This window comes from Cricetulus griseus (genome assembly GCF_003668045.3).
Source record: "Cricetulus griseus strain 17A/GY chromosome 1 unlocalized genomic scaffold, alternate assembly CriGri-PICRH-1.0 chr1_0, whole genome shotgun sequence".
Classification (NCBI taxonomy): Eukaryota; Metazoa; Chordata; class Mammalia; order Rodentia; family Cricetidae; genus Cricetulus; species Cricetulus griseus.
The window spans coordinates 77,452,231-77,466,343 of NW_023276806.1; the positions used below are offsets into that span (position 1 = coordinate 77,452,231).

Sequence of the window (14,113 nt, forward strand, 5' to 3'; positions counted from 1 at the left end):
GAATATATCATGCATATTAAGTATTCATTGTAACACTTGACATATAGATTGCTTAAGGAAGCATTAAACCCTAAAACAATAGATAAAGCCTGCTAAAATGGATGTATTACATATTTTCCAAGGAGCCCATATACATGATTTATTATTGTCCAAAACAGCTATTGATAGATGAAATATTAACAATTTCACTATATGCTATTTGAAATGGAAGACACTAATGTGTTATGGGAAGATATAAGGGACATCACTAAGGAGCCTGTAAATACTCTACATGGATATTAGCTGTTAAGTAATGATAGTCAAGCTGCAATCCACAGGCCTAGAGAGGTGAGCTGAGAAGGAGGGCTCTATGGGGACACATGGCCCTCTCTGGGAAGGGGAGATAGAAAAGATGTTGTGAGTGGACTGGAAGCAGGTGGTGATGTGAATAGGAAGGATCGGGTTCTGGGGAGCATTCTGGGGGTGGTGTGGATCCCTGATGTGATAGAAAATTCCTGTAATCTATGAGGGTGACCTTAGTGAGGATATCTAGTAATGGAGGATGCAGAGTCTGAACTGACCATCTTTTGTAGCTAGGCAAGTATTCCATTGGTGGGACTGGCTTACATTCAGTTGAGGTGCTGATTGAGGGGATCCTGTAGAGATCCCTAAACAACCCAGGCTAATATTAGACCTGAAGGTCACTCTCTGAAAACTGACAGCAGGTCCGGTTACTGAGAACACCATCCACACTGCTTATTGAACTTAGAGGCAGTCTAGCTGGTGCCTGCATGGAGCCTTGACTCCTAGCTTCTAGTCTCTTTGGCATGAGATAAGATACTCTGCAGGCTACTGAAAGAGAAACCTGGATACCAGCTCAGCCACTATCCCACACCCAGCCCCGCCTCTTTAATTTGTCCTGTTTGCAAGATTTGCTGGGACAATGGTAGCACAGAATTTGTGGGAGTGGCCAACCAGGTTGCTTGAACTTGAAGCCCATGTCACAAGAGGGAGTCCATGTACCATACTGCCTGGATGGACACTAATAGAGACCAAATGGCAAGGAAACCTAGGATAGAACCAAAAACAACTGACAATAACAACAACAAAACAACTAAATGAAATGACTCTTAATGAAATTTTGCTATACTCATAGATCATTGTCTTGTCCCGTTGTCATCATTGAGGCTTCCTCCAGGAGCAGATGGGAGCAGGTACAGAGAAACTAGGTTCAGACAGACATTATTCGGAGAGTCTTAAATAGAGGTTCCCATCGGATCCCTCCCTTGAAGATCATAGAAATGTGGAGAGGAGACGAAAGACTGTAATAGTCAGAGGGAATGGAGGAAAGGAGGAGAACATGACCTACTAAATCAGCTAATCAGGGTTCACATAGGCTCACAGAGAATGAAATGAAAAGCCAGGGCCTGAGCAGTTACACATATATGTTACGGCTATTAGCTTGCTGTTTTTGTGGGACTCCTAACAGTGGGAATAGGTGTTTCTCTGACTCTTTTGCCTGTTCTTGAAACTATTCCTCCTATTGGGTTGCCTTGTCCAGCCTTGATATGAAGGCTTTTGCTTTGTATCATGTTTTGTTCTCTTTGTCTGTTGTCTCTTGGAGGCATGTTTCTTTGTGAAGGGGAAATGGAGGGAGAATGGATCTAGAGAAGAAAGGAGGTTTAGGGAGTAGCTGGGAGAAAGGGAGAGAAGGAAAACTATGATCAAAGTGTATTGTATGAGAGATGAACCTATTTTTATGCAAATTCTTAAAAAGAATGCCAGTAAATATTAAAAAGGGAAATAAATGAGTATTAGGAACAACTTTATGTTCCAAATTTGATGGTCCAGAAACTGAATAAATGCTTGAGTATCATTTAGTAAAGTTGGCATGTTGAAATATAGTTATGTCTATAATGACACCACACCAATTGTTAGCATTCCAAACTAAAAATGACTAGTCTGGGATGTATTCTATGAAAGTCTTGAGATATAATTTATAGCAAACTTATACCCGAAACTATAATTGAGTACTTTCTAACTCACCCAATGCATCCTACATTGCTCAAGTATCAAAGACAGACAAAGGCAACAAGACAAATATCTTTCCTGAACATATATGCAACATTAAAGCAAATGATGATACATTATAATCCAATCCTGGGTCAGTTTGTTCAGAGCTGTACTTCACAACAGTGTACACCATTGCCATCAACAGCATGTGTACACCCTCTGCCTCAAATGACTCCTAAGAAACATTTTATTCATTGGCAGAAATTGAACATTACACATATTCCAGAATATATCAACAGAAATCTTCTAAGTTCCACAACATAGCTTATATTTTGTTTAAGGTACAAAATATGTAATATTTCTTTTAAACTGTAGTAATTTGATAAACCATGCTGACAAATTAGTTAAGCCTTTTTTATTTTCCCCTGTGGTTATGGCGATAGAAGCCTAGCATGCACATACTTAGTGGTATCCTAAGCCCTTGGCTTCCTGAGTTACAATCAAATTATGTATCTGAGACTGGTTTCAATACCACCATCTCACTGCATGTATCAATGCAATCAATTAGGTAGTCAAATATTATCATAAGCATTCATTTCCACTCTTCTGGTACTATGAATTAAATGTATTTTATGAGTAAATTCTATCAAAAATAACACTATCTGCTATACTTAAGCAAGATATTTTATTTAATTGTCGGTCATACCTGAGTTAGTTCATTAATATCTACAAGTCCATTACTGTCTGCATCAAAATGCTTGAACATTTGATCCACCAACAGCTTCTTCCTAGATATGTCATCACCGTTAGAATTCTCATTTTCTTGTGTAATATACTTTTGATTTTGTAAATCTAAAAGCATACTTTTCATCTTGCTGTACTCAGTGGCCAAGCAGTTGTCTCCTGTAACAAAAAATTTGAGTTATTTTTGAAGCAATCTTATTGAGAAGAAATTCTTTTATTAATATTTAAAAATTGATGCTATATGATCAATGTATGCAATAAAAAACATTTATTTCCAATTTTGCATACTATAAAACTTGGGGAAAATGAAGGAACCGTTCAAATGTTATGGGAAACTTTTTGCCAAGGTGACAAAATTTACTGTTTTTTATGAGAAAAACATTAATATTTGAAGAAACAGAAAAGCATGCTACCAACTGGCTGTAGAGTTTAAATTAATTGTCTCAGTTTTTATACTCACATTACAGTTCTACATTGATAAATTCAAATATGCAGAAAATAAGGGGCAAGGTCTGGGGAAATGACTCTGCTTGTAAGTGCACTTTCTCTTCTTGTAGAAGACTAGTGTAGTTATTGTAATCCTTGTCAGTTGGTTCAAAACAGCCTGTTACTCTAGCATCAGAAGTCTACACACTGTTCTGATCACCATAGATAGCCTCATCCAGATGAATATATGCACACACACAAATATATCCACGGATAAATATAAAACAAACCTATTTTTTATTTTAAAAATATGAGGTTCAAAAAAGAAGGCTAAGGGTTACAGTCTGCCTGATTGTGTACTTCAACTCATTTGTACCTTGTTCCACAATAATTGTGCCACTTTATACAAGATTAAATTAAATATATTTAGAATACCTTGATTTGTTTTCAGAAACTACCCTGCATTTCAGCCTGTCTGTCTATATTTAGCATTTTCTATCTTCATCTGAAAATATCCTTAATAGCAGAAAGCTCATATTAGGATCTGCACACATACTTTTTCTTACTGCCATAGTATCAACTATCGTCTTTTAAAGTACTGAGATTATCATATAATCATGTGTTTTTATTTCACACTGTGAAATGTAAACTTTGCAAATCTCATCTCCAAGTTAAAATTAATTGCAATAAAATATTTTCAGTATCTCCTGTGTATAAATCTTAATAACATGGCATTACAATTAATTAAAAGAATTGCATACCTAATGTTTCTTAAAAAACAAAAAATTAGAACTAATACGATTGCTCTGGTGTCTTCATGTAATTTTTTCACAAAGTATTTGCGTTCACATGTCCCTATGATGAGGCCTGTAGAAGTATAATTTTGAGATAATTCAATCTGCTGACAGGAAACACGACATAAAATATATTATAAAATGACACTGAATAGTGCATTTATGAATGAAACAGTAGGTGCTGTATTAGATGGCAGCTTTACAGCATATTTTTAGTTTAAAATGCTAGCTGTATAATAGAGTTTCTTTTGACAATTAGGCTTGACAACATTGACAATTTTAAAAGAAGATTCCTAGGGATGTATAAATATATGCCTGGGAACCCTAATGTTGAAAAACAGTATTTGATGTTCCATTCTCTTTCAAGACAAGATGGAAAACAATCTATTCTAGAAGGAAAAGATGTACTCTTACTTTTTAAAAGGGCAATGAAATGACTACTGTGCAGTGATTTGGGTGTTTAGTTATCCTGTCAGGAAGACCTTTTTTTTTCAAAGAAAAGTGTATGTGGTGCTACACAATAAGTCAATTCTGCATTATTCTGTTCTCACTGAAGAATAATAATATGAATGTTTCCATAATGGCAAAGAATTCACTGACAAAGGAGGGAAGTGATCAAATCTAGTTCAATAGCTGGCAATTTTGGTGTCTGGAAGAACAGCACAAAAACAAAGCTTCAGGCATGCATGTGAGAAAAAAAATCACAAAGCATAGAAAACCATTCCAATAGCTCTGGCTTAGAATTCTGTACAGACTGAAAGGCAGGGCAATTTATTTGAAATGAACCTAAATGTTTAAATGGTATTTCGGTTAGTCTAGGGTACTCTGGAATAATCTTTTGGAGCTTATATAAATGCGTTTTAGTACAAAATTTGCAAAGCCTCCTGCAGGTCAGAGAATGGAAACTATATATTAGGAGGTTGAGTTTATACTACAGACAAGGATTAATCAGAATGCCAATGATTAGTAGAATAGAAGGAAGGGGTAAGCATGACAATTGTTTTAATGAATATTTATGTGCGAAGTATAAATATTTAAAACTTTTTACTTTAATCATCTAATTAAAATAATATGGGAACTGGAGCCATGGCCCAAGGTTAAAATCACTTGCTGCTCTTGCAGAGGACCCAGATTCAGTTACCAGCAATCGCTTCAGTTGGGTCAGAACCACCTATAACACCAGCTCCAGAGGATCAGAAATTCTTTTCTAGCCTCTACAGGCAAACACATTCATGTGTACATACCCAACCTAGATAGACAAACAGACAGAAACACACACACACGCACACACACACACACACACACACACACACACACACACACACACACACACGCAAATAATAAATTTAACCTTTAAAATACAATTTTTAATAAATTAGTGGTTATAGTCTTCCCCAATAACAGTGATTTCACTAGCACTGACCACTTAGCTAGGTTTCCAGTATCAGTCATAGTATCCATTTTATTGAGCAAGTCTTAAATCCAGTTAAAGAGCTATTGGTTACCACCAAGGTATGTATGCCATTACTAATCCTGTAGGGTTATTGTGCCATATTGGTCATTGATGTGGTGATGGAGACCACTACAGAAAACTACAACTGATCAATATGCAAGCTGTGGTGCCCAGTTTAGACATTTTGTGCATGAGCAGTTGACATCTATTCTTTGTACTTGGACAAGTTATTTCTGTGTTATACATGTATGGTGCAAAGACTTCTTCGATAAGGTATGAAAACTGTACTAATCTATGGATAGATGGAGATGAATTCAGAGGGTAGTTTGAAATTGTATCTATTTAACAGAATAACAATAGGTTTACTTCTGGGGTTGATGAGCTCCAAAAACATTGGGTTTTAGTCAAATTTACAGTACGAGACAAGTATTTCCTCCTAAGATCAGTCCTTAAGTCAAATCAGAAAGAAGTTGGTTACTGTCATAACACCTCTGCCACTATTGTAGCCATTGTCAGCATGGCAGACATTTCTCTAAAAGAAGGTGCAATAATGACTAGTTTAATGCAAGAAAGACAATATTTTTCACGTAAAATTATAAAGTCTATTTCTTGAAAAGCAATTACATAGTCTTCAACTATAAAATTTTGGAAGAAAAAGATCCTACCATTTTTGAAAATAAGAAATATTGCATGAAAGCAAGTCAACAATTTGGCATTTTATCATCTGCAAAGAATATGTGTTTTTGTCTGTACATAGAACAAAATTAGTATCTTTATTTAAAAGAATAATACAAGCTCATGTAGTGGTATAGTTCTTTGATGTGATGTTGACTTATGTTCAGAATAAGCCTATGAACTGCATTTGCAAAAATTACTTCAAGATTATTCATAACAGGAAAAACTGCTATTTCATTACCTGGACTTTATTCTTGTCATTTTGTTATACTGTTATTAAGCTAAAATTACAACATACCCACTTAAATACCTTCCTAAGTTGTAAATATTTAATATATATATAATATTTCTAATGTTCTAATTTTATTTCAATTTTCATGTTTTTCTACAGATGAAAATGAACAAGAGACTTTTGAATTTAAAATACATCATATTTATAAGTTTAATGCAGAATCCTTCTGAATACATTTTAAAGAAATGCCTACATTTTAGTTTTGTAAGGATTAAAAAAATAACAAAGATTTTACTACCATGTATACTCCATATTTCTTTTTTCTTTTTGGTTTCTTACTTAAATTACCTGTTTATCACAGGAGAAAATATTCTTTGAAGATTAGATACCACTATTTGTTATTTTATTTATATATGTATGTGCATCTACATTTTAATGTTAAGATATAATCAATCCTGGACATAAATTCTACTTGATTTTCTAGGACTTCATGAAATCAACAAGAGTACTTTTTACAAGTTATGACCAGTCAGTGTTACTGTGTTTGATTTGAATATTTATTGGGCTATGATATCTGATACGATTTGGTAAACATTAAAGAAATTATGCTTAAATAATATTCATTGTTTATAATCTGACCTTCTACATTTTCTCATTATATTCCTTGCTTGACTTTGAGGTATTTTACTTCCCCATATGTCATGAAAAACTTATAATTTATCAGTAATTCTTGCTATAGATATTCAAGTGAATGTTGACTAGCAGATATTTAGCTAACATCTCTCATTAGACGGAAAAAGCAACATTTAAACATACTTGCCAATTTATTTCCATGGTGTGTGTGTGTGTGTGTGTGTGTGTGTGTGTGTGTGTGTGTGTGTGTTACTTTTCATGCATATTCAAGTATGTGTGGGAGTACATATTCATCCATTTGCCTGTGGAAACCAGAGGTCATTATCTTGTGTCTTATTAATCACGATTTACTTACTCTTCTGAGACATATTCTCATACTATAGCCTGTGATCACTGACCTGGCAACAGTGCCTGGCCATCAAGTCTCAAGGATACTCCTATCTTTGCCTCTCAAGCATTGGGATTACATGATGTTGGTACAGGACAAATATTGTTTTGTTTTGCTTTTTATCATAATGGCTAGTGTCAAAACTTGGCTCATCATCTTGAAAAGAAAATTATGGAAGGACTTGTCCAATTCCTTCATAATCCTGAGAGACAAAATAAAATATTAATATGTTCATTTTGTATCTGTATGATAGATATGACTTAACATTTAAAATACTAATTTTAACTCACCAAAATATATTTTGTTTTGTAACAGAGGTCTAATAATTGTTCAAACTGCTCTGATGTCTGTTAACGTAAGTGACATACATGCCTCATGATAGGAGTAAATTCCCACAAATGAAGTTTCATATATGAATTTATGCTTGACCTCAGAGAGAGTAGTGTAAAACATAAGAAGAAAAACAATGTCCAATCTGGGCGTTGGTGGCACATGCCTTTAATCCCAGCACTCGGGAGGCAGAGGCAGGTGGATCTCTGTGAGTTTGAGGCCAGCCTGGTCTCCAGAGTGCCAAGATAGGCTCCAAAGCTACACAGAGAAAGCCTGTCTTAACCCCCCCCCCAAAAAAAACATTGTCCAAAGCAAACAAATATTTTACAGTCTTGAAAGATATATAAAACATTTTTCCCCAAACATACATAGAACTCACTAAGTCAGTCCTTAACCATTTAAAATAGATGCCCTGTGGGAATTGAGAAAGGTAACCCCTCCCCATGACCACAGCTCCATCCTATAATATTGGGTATGCAAAAGCAGTACAGCTTGCAATGCAGACCCACCAGCTACATGCCTTAGAGCCATGTGCAGTGAACCAGCAACCTTGCCTTCATGCTATTACTCAGGCCTAAATGCTCTACTCTAGCTTCCAACAGGAATACATATAACTATTTTATCATAATGTGCATTTTCATTACCATAAAATAAAGTAGCATGCATCTAAAGAGATTATTTTACAAATTATAAAATACTGATGAAGTGTATTGTAAAACGGTGATCTTTTCCTTCTCTTTGTTTTGTCCTATTTGTTTAGGTTGTTTTATTTTATTCCATTTTAAATTTTAATATTATTGTTTAGATGTCTATTTCTAAGGAGCAACAGAAATGCTGTGGATGTAGATGAATGAGGAGGATCTTGGAGGAGTTGAGTGAAAGGAAACTAATCAGAATATATTACATGAAAAAACGCTATTCTAAAGGAAAAAGAAAGACTAACAAGGAAACCAGAACATGGGCTTCACAGAAAACAGTATCTTCTTTGTTCATCACCACAATCTCTGGTGAAGGTACTCTTCACTTCTTTACAGTTTGCTCATTCAGAGTGTGCATTTTGTATTAACACTGGAAACAGGAATCCCTGATTCCATGGATTGCTTCCTGCTGTTTCCCAGAGAACAGACAAGATTTTGGCTGGTAGTCAGGACTTGATTCAGAACCTGACACTCAGAACAAACCCATGTCTGGAAGGTTGCCAGATTAGAAACTAAAAGTGGAGCTATATAAGGCTTGGCCTTCATTTCCATCTCATTTCAAAGATTTTTAAACCTTGAAAAGTTTTTCCCCACTGACATAGACCTGGTGAAGCAAAGAAAAACTTAGTACATGATTTGTGTAAAGTTTAAAAGCATTTGAAAAGTTCAAGGAAATTAAAAAGTAACAATAAATGATGACAACAGCATTCAGACTGTTCATACAGAGGGTCAGACTTGTTTCTTGGAGGAGGAACATATTTCCTTCCACTTCCTTATTAAATTATGAGAATAATTTAAATGACTTGATAATTACTAATTTAAAAAATATTTACCCCGTATTTAAGTCTTACTGATCTAACCTGTCAACCCTGAAACAAAATACAAATACAGGCAAAACTCTGGGAGAAGGGAAAGGAAAGACACACATATCCACCTGGGTACATATTGAAGATTCTCACTGAACTCATGATTCCAGTACAATTAAGATTTTCTCTGGGGTACCCTGCATTTGGTCAATATTCCTTTTATATTGAGATTTAAAATATATTAAAAATAGCCACGAATCTTGCATAATGTTTGTGTATAACTTTATAACTTTCTAAAACATTTTCTGGTTATCTCATAAACAGAAATGTAAACATTCATTAATAGTAAAAAGCAACAAAAAGAAAACACAAAAAATACAAATCCTGCAACCCAGGAGCACTATGCTTTTACTTTAGCAGGTGGAATAATGCCCAGTGTTTATGAGAAACCACCCCATTACCTCATTCACCTAAAGGAGGAATGGAAAATTACATTTCTTAGAAATCTTTGTGATGAAATTTCAAATGCACCAGAATAAAACAATTACATCTATGTTAAAGTTATCTAATTGTGAAATTTTCTTGTAAACTCTACACCTATGCTTTGCTGTGTCAGATCTTTTCTCTTAGTACTTACCCTCTAATAGTTCTTTGCTGCTTAAATGTAAGTTAAAATCCCTTCTTAATAATTTCCCAGTCCACTCCATACTATCCTGGAATTCCTTCTTGTAGGTAAAGACTCTAGATTTATCTGTATCTGAAAGGATCCCTCATGCTTCCATAGATTTCATGTAGAGCTGTGTCATCAGCTCTCACATCAAAGGCAATGACAACCACTTCAGCTCTTGAGGATCGAGTTAAGAGTTGATTTCTAAAGGACAAGAGCAGTTTGGTGTCAGATTCTGTAGCTATGCTCAGGAATTTCATGGTACATCTTTTACTTGAGTCTGTCCTTCTAAGAGATCTCAAGATATTAGAGGCCTGAATTTGCTGTTGAATTTGGACAGGAAACAAAAATCTCAGTGTTAGATGTGTAAAGTAAGATCTCCATATGTCCATCAAATTGTCACAGAATAGATTCACCAACCTTTTATCTGTAGTTAAAAGCTTTACCCACATGCATATCTTGAAAAATACAAATTGTGATTCTTCAAAATAGATATGAATTATTAAAGAATAAAGTTGATTAGAAGATTCTCTATATATTTTCAATGCTTGACTATAGTTTGAGTCTTAGAGCTAAACTAAGCATATAATTTGTTAAGTATTGAAGATGAGGAAGACAAAATGAGTTTACAAACATATAAATTATGTTATTGGAGACTTACTAAAAGTGAATCAAGAGTTTGGGGAAGAATTAAATTGAATATGATCAAAACACTTTATATGAATCCTCAAAGAATTAGTTTAAAACATTTGACCTCTGGTTTTCAAATGCAATAACCATTATGTTATTCAATATCCTCAGGATGATTTTTATTTTGTGCTAGCTATAGAGTTTGTTTTGTATGTGATCTTACTGCATAGTTTAATTTTTATCATATCTGCCTCTGAGGGAGTATCTCATCATTTTCCCCTTAGCTATTCTAAAATTCATGTGTTCTTTGTTCTTTAAAGTATTTGTCCTTTGTTTCTATCACATGGACTTATTGCAAATTTGCTTTTTACTCTTTTCTATCTCTTTGACAAATTTGTATTTGAGTTCTGTTTATTGATGGCTGATATGTTTTATGAAATTGCTACATTACCTTAATTTTATTAGGGCATTAAGAAGAGAGGAAGTCAATTATTAGCCTCATTTAACCTCCTACTCTTCCTTATTTTTATTGTAATTGTCAATATTGAGACTAAATAAGTTAATTTCAGGACATTTTTTAAGGGAAAAGTTTACTTTCTATTAAGACATAATCTTCATTTTGTGGATCCTCATAGTTTGTTTGATCATGGTAAGTATCATGTTCCAAAGAACAATCCAACAAGCTAAAGCCAAAGGCACTCACTCACCAGCCTTCCTCTAACTGAACATGCTCTGAGCACAAGTTCCAGAATTGCTACTTCTTTTTTTTTTAATTTAAATTAGAAACAATCTTATTTTACATATCAATCCCAGTTCCCTCTCCCTCCCATGCCCCCCATTGGACCCACCCATCCCCTCCCTCTTCCTCTCCCCAGGGAGGGTGAGGCCCTCAGGACTGTTTTTTGTTGTTGTTGTTGTTTTGTTTTGTTTTTTAATTCACTTATTTTATTCTAGCAAAACTTTCCTAATCAGTTAAAACTTCTTTTTGTTCTCAGTCTTGCCAAATTTTAATACAGTTTCAACATTACCAATACATTAAGATTTGTGGTATTTTGATGCTTTAAAGCACTGAAAGACTCCATTCCTTACCATATATAAGTAATACTGTTTTTTTTCCCCCATTGGTCTATTGATTATTCATTTTTATTGCAGTTTCTCAGATACTTTGAAATTCCTGGAACTTGATTTTACTTACTGACTGATAAATTGTTTTAAAATATTCCATACTGTCTATTCAGCATAATCATGGTACAAAAGCATAATGAAAATGCATAGTAAGCATTATAATTCACTCACTTTGGTTAAACACACAAATATGTCATGAAAGTATTATGAATTGGATACTTCAGTATCCTGGAAGCCAATTAACTGTATTTCTTTTGATATTTAAATTCACTAAAGTAATTTGTTTTATTAATTTCACTTTACACACTTAAACACTTACTTTTCTGAACATGAATTATTAGCTATTCTTTCAGGAAAAATGACAACTCTTCTCAAAAAATTAAAACCGAACTACATAATACAGTCAAGTAATTGATGAATTCTAACAATAATATTTAATTATAAGGTTCATAGAATCTCTACAAAATTGATTTAAAAACAAAAAGGAGAAACCTTACAGTGTCTCATAAGTATGTTGTGTACTAACAGACTCAAATGGATCTTTGGTGGTTGCAGTACACTGCAAAAGACATGTTTTTGTCAGTAAAAGAAAACTCTCCTTGATAATGCATTGGTATTATGGTCTTGGAGCTCTTTTTAAACATTATACATATTTCAATTAAAGCTACTAGGAATATTATAATAAAATTTCAGAAGTAAAGATATACTTAGGTTGATTTTAACTCCTTTTTATTATTTGAGTTGTCATTCATACACACTTTGATAGAGTCCATTCCAAATTCCTTCCCTTTCAAATCTTCCCATAGTTCCACCACTCAATTTCTCTCTCAATTCCTTGGTCTTCATTTATTTTTTTAAACTCACTGAATCCACCTTGCTTTCAGTGTGTACATGGTTGTAGAACCATCTACCAGAGAACAGAGAGCTTCTCAGGAGCCAAATCACGAAAGCAAAGAAATTTCCTCTTCCTCAGTCAGCATCATCTGCCAATAGCTCTGTCAGCTGAGGGTGGTGCTTCATGAGCCTCAATCTTATCCATGCTGGGCCTTTAGGCTGGATTTATAGTCCACTCTAATGCATTAATGACAGGTAGCTTCAATACTCCAATTTGACCAACTTATGGATCATTCAGACATAAGTGAAAAGATAAATAATAGAGCAAAAGGACATTATATATCTAATGTAGTTCAGTAAAATCTACAATACAATATATATAAGCAATAGGAAGCACATATTTTTCTCAATAGCGTCATTGAAACTTCACTAACATATACCACATATTGGAACATAAAGAATTTCTCAACAAAGAAAAATTAAAAAGTCCTTATATTTTAATGGACTAAATTTATTGGAATAAATCTAGATATTGACAGCAATAGAAAAATGAAGAAAATATAAATGGTTATGGAGATTTAACAAACAATATTGAGTAATGAATGCATCACTGAAAAAATAGAAAAGAAAATTATAAATTTTCTGTAAGTGAATATAAATAAAAATATAGGATACCAAAATCTATGAAACAAAATAAAGTTAGAGTCTCATGAGGAAAGTTTATAGCTCTAATTACTTATATAAAATATAAGTTAAAGAAGATACAAGTAAATAAATTGATGCATCTTAATACTTTGGAAAAACAAAAAACCAACAGCTCTCAAAACAATATACAAACATCAGTAATCAAGGCAAGAACATAAATGAATGGGGTAGAAATTTGAAAAATAATGCAATACAAACAATGAAATAAATAAGTGTTTATTTAGAATGATAACAAGATTGATAGACCTTTAATAACATCAACCAAATGAAAGAGAAAGAGAGAAAAGCACTATTAATTAATTTGATGGAAAAACTGATGGGAGCAGATACAGAGACCTGCCAAACATTAGGTGGAGCTTGGAACATCCTATGGAAGAGGGGCAGGAAAGATTGTAGGAGCCAGAGTGGTCAAGGACACCACAAGAAAAACAACAGAACCAACTAAACTTAGCTCACAGGAGCTCATAGAGACTGAACTGACAAGGAAACCAGCATGGAATTGACCTAGGCCTTCTGCCTATATGTTATAGTTTTGTAACATGGTCTTTTTGTGAAACTACTAAGAGTAAGACCAGGTTCTGTCCCTGACTCTGATGACTGATTTTGGGACCAAATCCTACCTCTAGATTGCCCCACCCAGCCTTAATAGAAGAGGAGGAGCCCTGTCTTACTGAATGTTGATATATCTTGCCTGGCAGATATCCATGGGAGACCTACCCATATCCAAGAGTAACAGGGGAGGAAGAGTAGATGGGTAGTAGAGGGGTGGTGGGTGAGCAATTGGGAGGAGAAAATTTAGTTGGATGCAACAACAAAAAACAAACAGCCAAACAAACAAAGAAACAAATAAATAAATCTGGAGGGGAAAAAAAAGGAATAATTACAAAAGACAGCAGTGGAACCCAGGGAATTGTAAAGACATACTTCAAGAAATACTTTTTCTTTCCAACTGCAAAGTCTAAAGAAAATGTATTAATTGCT

General features: G+C 34.1%; 1 protein-coding gene across 3 annotated transcripts in view; it reads right to left on the reverse strand.

The window, feature by feature from the left end:
- Positions 1 to 14,113, reverse strand: part of Fstl5 (follistatin like 5) — a 507,741-nt gene that overhangs the window by 268,558 nt on the left and 225,070 nt on the right. For all 3 annotated transcript variants that reach the window (XM_035451280.1, XM_035451279.1, XM_035451277.1), the window contains exon 4: positions 2,699 to 2,895. In XM_035451280.1, the coding sequence (XP_035307171.1) occupies positions 2,699 to 2,895 (197 nt within the window). The remainder of the gene's footprint in view (positions 1 to 2,698; positions 2,896 to 14,113) is intronic.